Source organism: Bufo bufo, chromosome 1, assembly GCF_905171765.1.
Source record: "Bufo bufo chromosome 1, aBufBuf1.1, whole genome shotgun sequence".
NCBI classification, from domain to species: Eukaryota; Metazoa; Chordata; class Amphibia; order Anura; family Bufonidae; genus Bufo; species Bufo bufo.
In genome coordinates this window covers 156,012,374-156,029,730 of record NC_053389.1, presented here as the reverse complement: position 1 = coordinate 156,029,730, position 17,357 = coordinate 156,012,374, and the positions used below count along the sequence as shown (strand labels likewise).

The following is a 17,357-nucleotide window of genomic DNA, read 5'->3' as shown; positions in this document are numbered from 1 at the left end:
AGTGCAGAAAAATGTCTGCAAAAACCTGTGTGTAAAGGCAGGTTTAGGCCTCATGTCCATATCAGATTCAAATTTTTTGCAAACCCATTCATTTCAATGGAGCTGTCTGCATCTGTATGTCCGTTCCACGGCCCCACCAAAAAAATAGAGCATGTCCTGTTCTTGTCCTTGTTATCTGTTTAACGTATACAAAAAACATGTGTTAATGGATGCCTCAGACTGATGCCATACAGTGGCATCCATTCACCATAGAGTTAAAAAAAAAACTACACGTTAATGTACACGTTTTTTTCACCGGACTCTGCAAGATGCAAAACCGTGGTGTGCTGCTCTTTTGTATCTTTTTTTCCCCAAAGTATATGTCAAACAGATGACAAAAATGTGATGTTAACAGAGAGCAGAATGTAACGATCCACAATATGCTGAACACACATGGCCGGTATCCGTGTTTTGTGGACTGCCAAAACGGATATGGCTGTGTGCATGAGGCCTTATACCGGCCGTGCACATATATTTGTACAGGCAGGTGTAGCACATACAATTATTGCTGCGGTCAGACCATATACTGTGCTGACATTCTAAGTTTCACGAAGGTTATCCCAAGCCTTCTCTTACTTAAAGGGGTTGTCTCATCATGGACAATAGGGGCATATCGCTAAAACATGCCCCCATTGTTTTATTTGTGCGGGTCCAACCGCTGGGACACGCACCTATATCGAGAATGGAGCCCCACAAGTGAAGGAGGGCGCACTGCGCATGCGCAGCCGCCCTTTATTCATTTTCTATGGGGCCAGCAAAAATAGCTCGGCTATTTCCGTCGGCCCCATAGAAATGAATGGGAGCGGGGGCTGCGCATGCGTGGTACGCTCCCATTCATTTCTATGGGGAGCCGGCTTGGTGGTGGCCGGAGTCCTACAGCCACCATTCTCGATATAGGTGTCGGACCCGCACCTATAAGACCATTGGGGCATATCCTAGCGATATGCCCCCATTGTCTATGATGAGACAACCCCTTTAATGGTTTATCTCATGGTGAGGTTCATTTATCCTGATGGTTTTTCTGTTGCAAACGACCCTAAGGTTCCAAGAGCTGTGTCTGCCGAGGACTGAACCGCTCATTTCAGGAATTTGATGGCTCCTGCATCTGCCAGGCTGGATTTGTGTTTTATGACAACCGGGAGCAACAGAGATCGGACAGCAACAGTGACTTAGACTGCCAGCCACAGGTACAGCAAAAAGAACAGGCAAATGTGTTCTCAGCATGGAAAATAAGACAGCCATCTGGATGATTAGAGATAGCAGGATGCAGTGGTCTCTAGTCTGTTGCTCTCTAGCTGTTTCTAAACTACTACTCTCAACATGCTTTTGCAGCCTTTGCCCACCAGTGCATCCTTTGAGTTGTAGATTTACAGCAGCTGGTGACCACTGGCATATAGGACTAATGCACCATAGAGTATTGAGTATTAGCCAAATAGAGCTGAGTTCACACATTGCCGATTTCCGCCTTTTTGAGTGTTATATTTCCTTTTTTTAACTTTCCAAATGTTAACGCTGAGTGTATGTGAAATTGTGTTTCCATGCTTACGTGCAGGTGGCAGAACGCTGTTCTAGTGCTGAAGTGCGCCTCTCATCTACAAGAAAGTGTGTACACCCGGAGCATCATGACTGTACGCCATCATGCGGTCTTCAGGGCGGAGAGCTCAGCGCAGAGCTGGGAATGTCAGTCTCATCTAGTTAGTCGCCTCTGTACGGCGACATTTAGCATATTTGTTGATTGGTTAAAGCATACAGTATGTCCAGTTTGCCTACAAATGAGCTACATAGAATTTTTTTTTTTATAAATGAATGGTGTTACAGCCTCAATTTACAGAGTAAGCCCTGTGCAGACAGAGAACCAACAAGGAGATTTCAACTTTGAAGTTTGCAGAATTGTGAATGCAGCTCTAGAGTATTGTACAGGATGTGACTCAGGATCAGCACACGATAAGTGATATAATGGTTGTACAGGGTTACTCCGCCAGCAGAATAGTGAGTGCAGCTCTGGAGTATAATACAGGATGTAACTCAGGATCAGTACAGGATAAGTAATGTAATGTATGTACACAGAGACCACCAGCAGAATAGTGAGTGCAGCTCTGGAGTATAATACAGGTTGTAACTCAGGAACAGTACAGGAGGCAGACAGACACCATACCAGCAGAACAATGAATGCAACTCTAGAGTTAAATGCAGGATATAATTTAGGATCAATACAAGATAAGTAATGTCATGTATTTACACAATAGTGCAGTTCAAAAATTGTAGATTATGGTGCACGCCATATTTGCGTCTTATAGAGGTTCTCACAAACTGTTTCGAAAATGCTGGTAAAGGGGTGGGGTTTATCAGGAGGGGCGGGGCTTCGCACAGTCCACCAGATTTAGTATAGTTTACACCAGAAACGGGTGTAAGTTATAGCTGAAGTCTCCAGCAAAGGATCAAGATTAGTGTATGGGAGCACCAGTTTTGAAAAATATTCCTCAGTAACTTCTCTAGCAGAGTACAGGATGTAACTCAGGATCAGTACATGATAAGTAATGTATGTACACAGTAATTCCATCAGCAGAATAGTGAGTGCAGCTCTGGAGTATAATGCATGATGTAACTCAGGATCAGTACAGGATAAGTAATGTATGTACACAGTAATTCCATCAGCAGAATAGTGAGTGCAGCTCTGGAGTATAATGCATGATGTAACTCAGGATCAGTACAGGATAAGTAATGTCTGTACACAGTGACTCCACCAGCAGAATAGTGAGCGCAGCTCTGGAGTATAATACAGGATGTAACTCAGGATCAGTTCAGGATAAGTAATGTAATGTACATACTGACTCAATCAGCAAAAAAGGGAGGGCAGTTTTGGAGAATAATACAGGATGTAACTCAGGATCAGTAAGTGTTAAGTAATGTATAAACTGTGCACAGTAAATCCAACAGCAGAATAGTAAATGCAGCTCCGTAGTATAATACAGAATACACTGTAACACAGAAGCAGTACTGGATAAGTAATGTATGTACACAGTGACTCCACCAGCAGAATAGTAAATGCAGCTCTGGAGTATATTACAGGTTATAATTTAGGATCAGCACAGGATAAGTAATGTTATGTATGTACACAGTGATTCCACCAGCAGAATAGAAGTGCAGCTCTGGCATATACTATTGTATGTTACTCAGGAACATTGTAGGATAAGTAGTGTAATGTATGTACACAATGGGGAACATTTATCAAGACTGGCATACCCATATGCCAGTCTTGATCTCACTGCACTGGTGTGAGATGCATCTAATTTAGGGCTCATGCACACGGCCGTTGGTCGGCCGTTTGGTGCATTGGTGTCCGCAATTTGTGGTCTCCAATGCACGGGCAACATCCGTGCGGATTTCTCAGATGCATCCAGACCCATTCAACTTGAATGGGTCCGTGATCCGACCGCACCACGAAAAGCACGCGGAAGCATGGAGAGAAACCGGACCTTCCGGATTGCAGACCCATTCAAGTGAATGGGTCTGCATCCGTCATGAGGGGTGCACATGGCTGGTGCCCGCATATTGCGGACTTGCTGTTTGCGGGCAGCAATACAGCACGGCCTGGCAACGGCCATGTGCATGACCCCCTATTAAGAGGCAGATACCTCTTAATAAATTAGGCACAAGTCTACACCAGCTACAGACTGGCGTAGACTTAAGTTATAACTTGCATCGCTTTCCAGTGAAAGTTATAGTAAATCTGACAGGCTTTGCGACGCCCCACCCCCTTCCAGTAAGCCCCATCCCTTTTCTAGGCACATGGGAAGAGTATCGAAAAGCTTAAAAAGTAGCAAATTTTTACATAGTTAGGGTCCATTCACACGCCCGAAATTCTGTTCCGCATTTTGCGGAACGGAATTGCAGACTCATTCATTTCTATGGGGCCGCACGATGTGCAGCCCGGATCCGGAAATGCGGACCCGCACTTCCGGGTCCGCATTTCCGTTCCCGAAAAAAATAAAACATGTCCAGGTCTTATCTGCAATTGCGGACAAGAATAGGCATTTTCTATTAAGTGCCTGCAATGTGGAATGCACATTGCCGGTGTCCGTGTTTTGCGGATCTGCGGATCCGCAAAACACACACGGATGTGTGAATTGACCTTTACATGGTTAATACGGTTCAAAAAAGGCATAAGTCCATCAAGTTCAACCAAGGGATTTTGGTGCACATATGGTGAACGCCATCATTTGCAACTTTTTTACACCACATTAGTGACATAAAGACATTGATAGATGTCTCCCATTGACATCACTGGCTGAATAGTGAGTACAGCTCTGGAGTATAATACAGGATGTATCTCAGAATTAGTACAGGATACGTAATATAATGTATGTACACAGTACCTCCACCATCAGAATACTGAGTGCAGCTCTGGAGTATAATACAGGCTGTAATTCGGATTAGTACAGGGTACAATTAATGAAATGTATATAATTTGATGAGCTGAAGAATGGTAAACTGAACTCTGATTTGGTTAAGCCGATGTCTATATTATCTTATTCAGGTGCCAGTGTCTACAGTATGTCTCAGCTGAAGAACTGTGTGATCGCTTCTGCCTCATGAAGGCACCACGTATATCAATGAGCTTTGGATCCAACATGCGGTTCCAGCTACAAATTGAAGAGTCTGAGAAGAGAAGAAGCCGGAAACTGGTATGTGGCAGGCAGGTTTTCCACTTGTATGGGTGTGTCTGGTCCACTTCATGGACCAAGGTAGCGCATATCTCCATGACTTTTTTTTACTGACCCACAGATGTAAAAAACTACAGATGTGTGAAGAAACACATTAAAATCAATGGGTACGTGTGCTGTCCGCAGAAAATGTGGATAGCACGTCTCTTAAAAAATGAAATGTGAGGCCTCAGTGTGTGGCTGTGTGAGAGAGTGCAGCAACAGAACAACAGGGAGATAACAGCCCTGAAAAACAAGTTACCAAGTACAAAGGAGAGTGCTGAGGGATACAAGACACTGGCACATGTTTTCATACTAGGCTAGGCCTCTAACTCCACCCAAAACATAACTATACACACCCAGTCCTCTTAATGCCCCCACATAGTAATTATTTCCCCTTTATTCCACCACACAGTAGTTAAGCCCACATTGTGCCCTGTCACAGTAGTAGTGTGCACACTGTGCCCGATCACAGTATTAGTGCCCACACTGTGCCCCTCAAAGTAGCAATGCCCACATTGTCCCCTCACAGTAGTAATGCCCACTTGTGCACCCTTCCCAGTAGTTATGCCCAGATGTGTCCCTTCATAGTAGTTATGCCCACATTGTCCCTTCACAGTAGTTATGTAAGATATGTGCTCCCTCACAGTAGTTATGCCCAGATGTGTCCCCTTTACAGGAAGTAAAAAAAAAACATAAATGGTCACCCAATGATCATCACAGCTAACCCAGCACTCCCCAGCAGGCAAAATATGGTGTCACACATGGCTCTGCTGAGCAGTGTAGGAGGAGTGCACCAGCTAGTTCCCAGCCTGTACTGCTCCTCCTACACAGACCAGGCGATGTGTGACAGCATATTGTGTCTGCTGTGGAGGGCCGGCAGCTGAGCTGAATGGTAAAGCGGGGAGCGGGTGGCTCCCTGCTTCACCATTACAGTCAGCTGTCTCTGCGTCCTATGAGAGCAGGACATATCTCAGCTGTTCCAGGACTGCAGAACAGCCATTGAAACCTGAGACTGTCCCGTCGGATCTGGAATGATTGGGAGGTATGAATTAAGGCTATGGACTTCACTTCCATTTGGTGAGAATAGAAGTTTCAGATATCCTGCCATACTTAAGAAACAGCATGAGCACCTGTTATAATCTGAGCCCGCAGTGGGTACAGCAGAAGTACTTATTGAGCTAGCTGGGCATTGTAGTGCCACATTTTGAGAGAGTCAGCAACCTGAGAAAGGAACACAACTTATTCTATCATATAGGGGACAAACCATGGCTACACAGAAAAAGTATGAGAGTGCAGAAATCTGCAAGAGAGAAAGACAGCACCCCTTGGCCTAATTCAAGGAGATTACGCAGAATATAGAGAGGCTCCATTGCTTATCTGGACAGAAACTCACAAGAGACTAGTAAACAGCCTACACTCCCATGACCACAGCCTTGGGGGAAATTGTCTAAAACATCTGAAAAGACTGGACTGACCCTTGCAAGTACATGGATGCCGAGCTGCTCAGTAAAGCATCACCTGTTTGTTTGTGGGAATACTGGCCTCCTCATTGTCTGCTCCAACATTTACATTGCATTTCCACATTTAGGGACTCTGTCTTGTACCCCAAAAACCTATTTACATAAAGTGCACCTCTACTACCACCAGAAAGGGGGCCCTAGAATCTGAGTGTGTCCCAAGGGAACAAAGAGTGTGCCCCCTACCACTACATGGCCTGAGGGAGCACTGGAGTAAAAGCTGCCACCATGAGTACAACTCCTCCTATCCTCCGAACCACCCCTGCGGCCCGCCGCATTCATTGCATAATGTATGAAGTTATATATATAGTTATATACTGGTAGCCATTAACTATATCCCTCCAAATCAGGCACACATTCTGAATTTTTAGCAACAAATTACAAGTAATTCTACCATATGCCATAGATTATCATTTTTGTTTCTTACCCAAATGATGATAAGAAAATATAAATTCCACTGTGTTGCCTAGGGAACCCACAAGATTAATTAACAAATTAACTTTGAAATGCGTAGCACACATGATGGCCACAAGGTGGAGTTCTTTAGCTGTAAAATATATACAATTTAAATGGTCATATTTGTTGTAGAAAATTCCGTAGCTGAAGATCAGTTCCACATATGTGAATTGGATGCAACAGGTGCATAAATTTCAGATGAGCAGGCCAGTCGCAGATATTTCTGCAGTGGATCAGACAGACACATGCAGTCTATTTCATCTTATTACCAACCACTTGGGAGAGCCTGACTGTAGTGTTCTGCAGAACTTCTACAAACATTTACGTCTATAGGCAGGATCCTTTTCTGAGATAACACTGCTACACTTTTTTAATTCTGCTTGAAGGAGTTGTCTGAGATGATTAAAAATGTTGGACAATTCCTACGATGTCTTATAATAAAAAATAATAATATTACATCCTCACCCGTTATTCCAACGCTGTTCTCTGCAGAGCTGGTCCAGTACTCCTGCCACTGTTTGTTTTCAAACAGTATCCGTAACTTGCCCAGATACAGCATTTGTCTGCTGCAGCCAATCACTGGCCTCAGGTGTAGACTTCTGAGGACAATGATTGGATGCAGCTATAATGTGCCTTATCCAGGCATGTCACCGCAAACAGCGGCGAAGATATGAGAGCAGCGCTGGAGAAACGGATGAGTATATACAGTATATATAATCAGCCGCAAAAAGACCACAGCATTGCAGACTTCAAATGCAACCCCAAGTCATTTTGAAAAAGGCAGTTGCACTGCCGAAACATTGATTATCTTTGTGGTGGACATGACTGCTTGAATAAAATGCCTTGGAGCTGCATTTAAAGCCTGCGATGCCATGGTCTTTTTGCTGCTTGTCTATTCTGGATGGTTACCTGGTGTTCACGGGCACAGTAGGCAGAAACTCTGATGCCGATTTCATTGCCTTTATATATACTGTGTATATATATAGAGAGAGAGAGATACATTGTATATAAAAAGTCTACACACCCCTGTTAAAGTCAGGTTTCTGTGATGTAAAAAAAATGAGACTAAGATAAATCATTTCAGAACTTTTTCCACCTTTAATGTGACCTATAAACTGTACAACTCAATTGAAAAACAAACTGAAATCTTTTAGGTAAAGGGAAGAACAAATATAAAAATAAAATAATATGGTTGCATAAGTGTGCTCTTAAACTAATACTTTGTTGAAGCACCTTTTGATTTTATTACAACACTCAGTCTTTTTGGGTAGGAGTCTATCAGCATGGCACATTTTGACTTGGCAAGATTTGCCCACTCTTCTTTGCAAAAACACTTCAAATCTGTCAGATTGCGAGGGCATCTCCTGTGCACAGCCCTCTTCAGATCACCCCACAGATTTTCAATCAGATTCAGGTCTGGGCTCTGGCTGGGCCATGGCAAAACTTTAATCTTCTTCTGGTGAAGCCATTCCTTTGTTGATTCAGATGTATGCTTTGGGTCGTTGTCATGCTGAAAGATGAAGTTCCTCTTCATGTTCAGCTTTCTAGCAGAAGCCTGAAGATTTGTTGCCAATATTGACTGGTATATGGAACTGTTCATAATTCCCTCTAGGTTAACTAAGGCCCCAGTTCCAGCTGAATAAAAACAGCCCCTTGGCATGATGCTGCCACCACCATGCTTCACTGTGGGTATGGTGTTCTTTTGGTGATGTGCAGTGTTGTTTTTGCGACAAACATATCTTTTGGAATTATGGCCAAAAAGTTCAACCTTGGTTTCATCAGACCATAACACCTTTTCGCACATGCTTTTGGGAGACTTCAGATGTGTTTTTGCAAAATGTAGCCTGGCTTGGATGTTTTTCTTCATAAGAAAAGGCTTTCGTCTTGCCCCTCTACCCCATAGCCCAGACATATGAAGAATACGGGAGATTGTTGTCACATGTACCACACAGCCAGTACTTGCCAGATATTCCTGCAGCTCCTTTAATGTTGCTGTAGGCCTCTTGGTAGCCTCCCAGACCAGTTTTCTTCTCGACTTTTCATCAATTTTGGAGGGACTTGGTAATGTCACTGTTGTGCCATATTTTCTCCACTTGATGATGATTGTCTTCACTGTGTTCCATGGTATATCTAATGCCTTGGGAATTCTTTTGTACCCTTCTCCTGACTGATACCTTTTAACAATGAGATCCCTCTGATGCTTTGGAAGCTCTCTGAGGACCATGGCTTCTGCTTGGGGGTGCGACTAATAAAATTTAAGGAAAGACCAACTAGAGCAGCTGAACTTTATTTGAGGTTAATCGGAGGCACTTTAAATGGTGGCAGGTGTATGCGGACTCCTATTTAACATGATTTTGAATGTGATTGCTTAATTCTGAACACAGCTACATCCCCAGTTATAAGAGGGTGTGCACACTTATGCAACCACATTTAGTTTTTTTTTTTTGTTTGTTTTCTTCCCTCCACCTAAAAAAATTCAGTTTGTTTTTCTATTGAGTGGTACAATTTATAGGTCACATTAAAGGTGGAAAAAGTTCTGACATTTTAACAGGGGTGTGTAGACTTTTTATATCCACTGTATATATAATTTGAGTATTATAGTATTATTATTATGCTAGTGGTTAAATCATAATTTTACTTGTGTAAGTATAGTTAGCACATAATTCACGCCCTTCCTGCTATGTTACAACTAGAATTCTCAGAACGCGCGAATACAGTGTATCAGGAACATGCACAAGCCAACATATCCTGCACAAATATAACTTTTCTGAGAAAGCTGCAATGAGTCATAGCACAAGTTCACAGACTGGGTGAAGATCTGCAGTGCACTGTATGCGGTGTCAGTTTGCATCTGTAATGTGACATGGCTGTTTGCAGAAGATCTTTTGTCATGTTTCTCATTCTGATTGATTTGATCTTCTGTATTTAAGTGTAGAATGCGTCCTGTGCTTTACATGATAGAGACTCTCCTGGGGCTGGAATAGGAGAATAAGCCTGGTAGAAATAGAGTGAATGAATGCTTACCTTTATTGCGGGCATTAAAACAAAAATCTCCTCTGGTCGTTCAGATATAACTGCTGCTCTTTTCTTCTAACTTTTAAAGGGGTTGTCTCATAAAAAATAACCTACAAGTTTCAAACCAGAACTTGGAGTGAATACTTATGTAATCACATGTAGTTAAAAATTTAGTATAGCCACTGAGTTATTCAATAAAAGCTGCCTGTATAACGGCTCCTGCTGTTTGTTCTTTTACGCATTACTCTGTTTACTTTGCTGAGGTGGTCTCACGTGCTCAATTCCATACTACTGCCACCAGCCATACTGTTCGAACCTGTGAAAGGAAAACACCCCCTGAAAAACGACACACCTCCTGAACAGGATATCCCCTCTGAGCTGCCAGCTTGAAATAAATGGAATAGAGCAATGAATGAGGAGATCTCTGGATCCATGTGGGGTACAGGACTGGTTCTAGCTTTGTTAGAAAGAGATTGGCATGTACTGTATTAAATGGGTTTTCCAGGACTTTTATACTGAAGGCCTATCATCTGGATAGGTGATCGGTATTTGATCGGTGGGAATCCAACACCCGGCACTCCGACAGATCAACTGTTTGAGAAGGCACACAGTAGCTTGCCACCAATATTTTCTAGCGACTGACTAGTGCACCAGTAAAATATGACACAGAGGTGAAATTGTTAAGCTGTACACCAGTTTCCTGACATACAAAAGTCACACATTTATACATAGGCAGCATTTTTGGGGAAAAATGTGTGACTTTTGGGATTTCATGATGATCATGCCACTGATAGAGATGTGGATATCATTCTTGATAAACTAAGATGGCCCCCATATCCTCCAGCTCTTAGCTAACGCCTTATTCACCTTATCCAAGAGGACCCTCCTCCCTGATGTGTCATATATGACATTTGCTGTACTGCTGTTAGTGTGAAGCCATTACAATATGGCGCTGGCACCTAGATGTTTACATATTTTGCATATCAAAGTTAGTAAATGTATGCACAATGCGCAGATGCCAAGTGTTATCTCTTTTCTTATTTTTGTATTCTAGCCAATGGAACAATGCCACGACCCTCAGGGGGGATGCTTAACTTCCTGTAATAAATTAGAACTGCTTTGACCCTAGTCTGGTGTCAGTGCTGTTTCTTCCATGCATGTAGAATCCTAAGATTAAGATAATTTGGAGCAGTAGAGCAAATTTATTTGGCTTTGATTGAGAGCAGCTTTAACACCACTTTTCCAAAGAATGAACCAGGCTTAGCAAGAGGTGGACAGGGCCTTCTCTTTCTGACACATTTATCATAATTTATGCCAGAAAACTGGCATCAAGTTTAGATTAAATCTACACCAGTCTTTACCTACTAATGAATTTTCCAGTCATAGTATAGATGATATAAAATGTTTGTTTGGTGATGCTCATTAATGAAATTTGTAAAAATAAACTTGGAAAAAAAATCACATGGAACAACCTCTTCCTAAAAAATGTCATCACTAGTGATATTCAGGCCAGATATCTGTCTCGGACCAGTGGTAACCGTTTATCCGTTTATTAGTGGAGTTACAACTAGAGTTTTACTTTCTGTGTTGCTCAGGAGGTGATGAATGTCCTGGGTCCTGATCACCACACGTGGAGCAGTGAGCAAGTGCACCTTGTATTGTTCAGTCCTAGTGGGGTATTCGGTGTCATTCTTTCCAGCGCTCAAGTCATCGAAGCCTTTCTGACAGGTCAGAAGAAGGTTTGCATTTATAAAGTGTTGAGTTTGCGAGCTGTATCTGAATATTTTTTATTATTCAATTATTTTAGGAGATTCGTGGTCAGTGCCAACACCCAGGAAATCACGTGCTGTTGATCAGGTCCTCACATCGGCAGGCGCTGTATCTTTGCCCAGAATACCCAATCCTATCCTGTGCCTCAAAAAGGGCGACGTTGTTTTATTTCAGCTGAGCATATCACCGAACGGTAATGATGTGACCAGTTGACAAATAAGTTTTAATTGTTAATTATAATTCCACTTTAGCCCAATATCTGTAACACATTCCCACCAACAGCATTTTACAATGTCTGTATACGGTAGATGTACATGTACATCATTTACATAGATGAGTCATTTATAAAAATGGACTGCATTACTTGTATTGCATTATGTATCTTGTTCTAATCTTGGATTATTGCCTGTATTATACCCCTGAACTGCAGTCACAAGTCTATTAACTTCAGAGCTGAAATCTCCAAGCATTCCTTTCTTATTCAGTGTCTGCACAGAGCTGGCGCACTTTTTTATTGTTCTGGAAAGTGTCGTCTTTACACCAGGCAATGTACAGTCATCTGATGTAGAAGAGAGGGTGAATGTCTGTCCACAAGCTTGATGTCCGTTTCCATTTACATTTGCGACTGCAGTTGTGATCGTCAGTACAGGCAGATTATGTAATGTGATATATTTACATAGTGACCCAACTGTTTGTGGAAATTTTATCTTTCTATAGACAGTGCACCCATAGGAGGTCAGGTTAATCGATAAATTATTTTGTTGTAATACACATCTCCCATGATCCACCATTGCAAGCTGCCATTTTGAAACCAATTAAAGCTTAAAGAGGACCTTTCACCGATTCTTACCCTATGAACTAAGGCTACTTTCACACTTGCGTTTTTCTTTTCCGGCATAGAGTTCCGTCACAGGGGCTCTATACCGGAAAATAACTGATCAGGCATATCCCCATGCACTCTGAATGGAGAGTAATCCGTTCAGTTTGCATCAGGATGTCTTCAGTTCAGTCGTTTTGACTGATCAGGCAAAAGAGAAAACCGTAGCATGCTACGGTTTTATCTCCGGCGAAAAAAACTGAAGACTTGCCTGAATGCCGGATCCGGCATTTTTTTCCATAGGAATGTATTAGTGCCGGATCCGGCATTCAAAATACCGGAATGCCGGATCCGTCCTTCCGGTCTGCGCATGCGCAGACCTTTAAAAATGAAAAAAAAAAAAAAAAAAACTGATCCGTTTTGCCTGATGACACCGGAAAAACGGATCCGGTATTGCAATGCATTTTTCTGACTGATCAGGCATTTTTCTGACTGATCAGGATCCTGATCAGTCTGAAAAATGCCTGATCAGTCAGAAAAAATGACATCCGTTTGCATACAGTTTGCCTGATCAGGCAGTCAGTTCAGGCAACGGAACTGCCTGCCGGAATCAAACAACGCAAGTGTGAAAGTACCCTTAGTATACAGACATGTGGAGCGGCGCCCGGGGATCTCTCTGCACTTACTATTATCCCCGGGCGCCGCTCCGTTCTCCTGCTATGCCCTCCGGTATCTCCGTTCCCTAAGTTATGGTAGGCGGAGTCTGCCCTAGCGCTGGCCAATCGCATTGCAGAGCTCACAGCCTGGGAGAAAATAACCTCCCAGGCTGTGAGCTCTGCGCTGCGATTGGCCAGCTCTAGGGCAGACTCCGCCTACCATAACTTAGGGACTGGTATCTCCGCCTACTATAACTTAGTGAGCGGAGATACCGGAGGGCATAGCAGGAGAACGGAGCAGCGCCCGGGGATAATAGTAAGTGCAGTGAGATCCCCGGGCGCCGCTCTACATATCTGTATAGTTAGTTCATAGGGTAAGAATCGGTGAAAGGTCCTCTTTAATTATCACATTACTGTATACACTTACACACGTTACAGCCACACGTTGAGGTTTTTATGGCCTTTTTTCTAAGCCAAAACTAGTCATACATTCAAAAAAGAGGAGAAGTATCTGTCCTTAATAATTTCTCTTCTTTTATGATCCACTCCTGATTTTGGCTTCAGAAATCAGAAAACCTCAATGTGTGGCAGCGGCCTAACATGCTTTATGTTCTGTCAGCAGATTTGTACCTATGACCCTGGCTGACCTGTTACATGTGCGCTTGGCAGCTGAAGGCATCTGTGTTGGTCCCATGATCCTATGTACCCACATTACTGAGAAAAAAATAAGTTTTAATATATGCAAATGATCCTCTAAGAGCAATGGGGGCGTTACAATTACACCTAGAGGGCTCTGCTGTCTCTGCAACTGCTGTGTCCTCTCCACTTTTATTGACAGGGCCAGGCAGTGTAAATATCATCATGCCTGTCCCTGGCAATCAATGTGCAGAAGATGTGGCAGTTGCAGAGAGATCAGAGCCTCCAGCAGTAACGCCCCCCCCCCTCATTTGCATATATTACAACAAATTTTTCTCAGCAATGGGGGCCCATATGAACAAGGGACAGATGCCCTTTAAATGTCTATAAGACTCACATTTGATTTCCTGCACAGTATGTAACTCTAGGTAATTTTCATATCTGCTTTAAAGGGAACCTGTCACCGTGTTTTGTGTATAGAGCTGAGGACATGAGTTGCTAGATGGCCGCTAGCACATCCGCAATACCCAGTCCCCATAGCTCTGTGTGCTTTTATTGTGTAAAAAAAAAAATTTGATACATATGTAAATTAACCTGAGATGAGTCCTGTCCCTGACTCATCTCATGTACAGGACTCATCTAAGGGACAAGACTCATCTCAGGTTAATTTGCATATGTATCAAATAGTTTTTTTTACACAATAAAAGCACACAGAGCTATGGGGACTGGGTATTGCGGATATCTAGCAACCCATGTCCTCAGCTCTATACATCAAATCCCGGTGACAGGTTCCCTTTAAAGGGAGTCTTTCACCTAAACTGACCATTATAGAACACTAACACCATTATCAGCATTATAGTCCCAATATTGGAATGCTACTTACCGTTTAGCTGTCCGTCGCTTATTTTCTTCAAAAAACACTTTTATTCAATATGCAAATTAGGTCTGAAGGTGCCCAGGGGTGGCGTTCAAGCGCCGGTGCCCAGGGCCCTCGTCGCTATTCATATGAAACCCCTCCCCTTTCACCCCTCTGGCCTGCCCTAGGTTCTATAGAAATCCAGCGCCAGCGCCGTTCACAAGATTTGCCGTGCCTACACACTTCATTCCCCATTATGGGCAGAGGCACAAGGGCGTTTAATGCGCATGTGCCGGAATGTGCCGGAATGGGGAATGAAGTGCGCAGGCGCGGTGAATCTTGTGAACGGCGCTGGATTTCTGAAGAACCTAGTGCGGGCCAGAGAGGTGAAAGGGGAGGGGTTTCATATGAAAAGCGACGAGGGGCCTGGGCACTGGCCGCTTGAACGTCGCCCCTGGGCACCTTCAGACCTAATTTGCATATTGAATAAAAGTGTTTTTTGAAGAAAATAGGCGACGGACAGCTAAACAGTAAGTAGCATTCCAATATGGGGACTATAATGCTGATAATGGTGTTAGTGTTCTATAATGGTCAGTTTAGGTGAAAGACTCCCTTTAAGTTAGTTTCTGAGAACAATATGCAGTGTAGACCTTTTCTCTGTGTTCTCACTGCATTGTACCGGTATTACAAGTATAGTTATCTTTTGTTAAAGCGGACCTTTCATGTTTTTTTTGGTTTAGATAAATACCTTTACTTGTGGGGTACCCCCCACTGATGCTGCCACCCTGCCTGTTTTTTTCAAATATTGCTCCTGCGCCCCGCTGTGCCCCCCAGCAGTTTTCCCGCTCAGTATGTTAATACTCAGCATCGGTACAGGGAGGAGGAGACGCCAGGGTTTCTCAATGGGCGTCTCCTTCTTCCTGGCTGTGCCGCGATCCAGTCACAGCCAGGGAGAAGGTGAGCTTCCTAGTGAAGTACTGTATAGGTATTCGCATAAACTCAGCGTTATGGTTGCGCTTTCCGGAGACAGTTGCACTCAGAGTAGCGCTCAGGCACAACTCTGGAGTAGACATATGCATGTGACTGCTGCTCCCACCACTCGGGACTACAAAAAGGGAGACAACAATATGATGAAGAGGAGAGAAAAAAATGGTTTCAGGTGCTGATCACTAAAATGGTAGTTTGATAAATAAAATAAAAACAGAGAGCAACATGTCTCGGAGGTGGACAGCCTCCTTTATCTGTCTGTCTATTTGTGTCATATCTATCTCATATATCTATCTCATATGTTTACCTAATATCAGTCTCATATCTATTGACAATAAAAGTTATCACTTACCTGCAAATTACAGAGCGGATGTCCAGTCATTATCCATTGTATCAGAAAGACCACTTGTTTAACACCAACTCGCACTGGGACTTTGGAGCCTTCAGGAGACTTGATCATCTCATCAAGGAGACCCATATTAATGTTTCCAGGTAGCCACTGTATGACCACAGTTTTCATCACATCTAATCCGTGACAGAGCACTGATTGTGTGTTACCTGTGTGTTGTAGATTTGCCCACGTATTCACAGATCCTGGTACATATGTGTTCCTGGACAACGGGATTAGGGATCGATCCCTTTTTGTGACCGTGAAAGAGAATAATGTGTATTGTGATCCAGCAGCTTCCCGTATCCAGCCATCTTCTCCTTATCAGCTTGTCAAGCAGGGTATAGTCACTCAGCAGAGACTCAACTTGGCACCAAACTGGGCAGCAATCCTGGGTAATGCACTGTGCAATGCTCTCATCCCTGTGCAGCCATTAGGGCAAGTGTTTCAGCATGCTGTCCTATTACTGCGCTCTTAAATGTTATATCAGAAATCAACCTGCTCCCACAGCTCTAATAATAACGCTGCTACTTTGCATGTTATTTAGGTGTTCTGCTGCTGCTCTTCACAGTAATGGTAGCTCTGCTGGTCCTGACCTGGGTACTACGACCCTCACTCTACACCCCCAGCCCCCTAAAAAACTGGAAGCCCAGGTGGAGGAGTCTTGGAGAACCCTATATCCCACCAGAATATGTGCTCACAAGAGACAGGTTGTCCTGGTGATACATGTGTTCATATGATGTTCAGTATTAGGCCATGTTCACATCACATTCAGGTGAATACTTTTGGTGTATACGCCAGGAAAACGCCTAGTACATACGGTGGGCCACCGCAAAGAGCTGTCTATATAGTGACATACGTCAGATGTATATGTCAGGCAATGCCCCTGATGTATACCTCCAATGTATACAGATAAAATGGGATGTGAACAAAGCCTTACTAAAATACAGTATATTATAAAGCATATATTCAGGCTGTACAACACATGACCTTATATACAGTATTATACCATATCATGTGACCTCTTTATATATACGATATAGCCCATATGACCTTATATACCATATCACCTCCTTATATGCAGTGTACCACACTTAACTTTCTTATATACAGTATATACCATATGACCTCCATATATACCACACAGGAGCTCCTTATACACATTATAACATGCACCCGTCATATGCGTAATATACCACATATGACCTCCTTATATACAATGTACAATGTGACCTCCTTATAAACAGTATATAAAATATCTTTCATATATGCAGTATACAAAACACCTTAGAGGACCTTGTATATTGTAAATCTTCATGTAACAGATAATACTTTTACATGTGACTTTCTGCCATACTTGTCTCTATGCACACCACCTCTCCGTACAGCTTTTTATGATATCTGGATGTTTTCTCTTACTCAGTCTCCAGTTTTATGAAGCGGTTGGACGTCATGGCTCTGGAGAGATACTGGATAATGGGAAGAAAGAAATATTCTATGGATTAGGTACAGAC

The 17,357-nt window shown here is 43.0% G+C and overlaps 1 protein-coding gene across 1 annotated transcript in view; it reads left to right on the top strand.

The window, feature by feature from the left end:
* LOC120997173 overlaps nt 1–17,357 on the top strand; it is a 45,272-nt gene that overhangs the window by 1,187 nt on the left and 26,728 nt on the right. Inside the window, exons 2-10 of the mRNA XM_040427188.1 lie at nt 1,081–1,226; nt 1,592–1,719; nt 4,577–4,724; nt 11,329–11,461; nt 11,541–11,696; nt 15,821–15,947; nt 16,027–16,238; nt 16,391–16,553; nt 17,267–17,349. Of these exons, the coding sequence (XP_040283122.1) occupies nt 1,081–1,226; nt 1,592–1,719; nt 4,577–4,724; nt 11,329–11,461; nt 11,541–11,696; nt 15,821–15,947; nt 16,027–16,238; nt 16,391–16,553; nt 17,267–17,349 (1,296 nt within the window). The remainder of the gene's footprint in view (nt 1–1,080; nt 1,227–1,591; nt 1,720–4,576; nt 4,725–11,328; nt 11,462–11,540; nt 11,697–15,820; nt 15,948–16,026; nt 16,239–16,390; nt 16,554–17,266; nt 17,350–17,357) is intronic.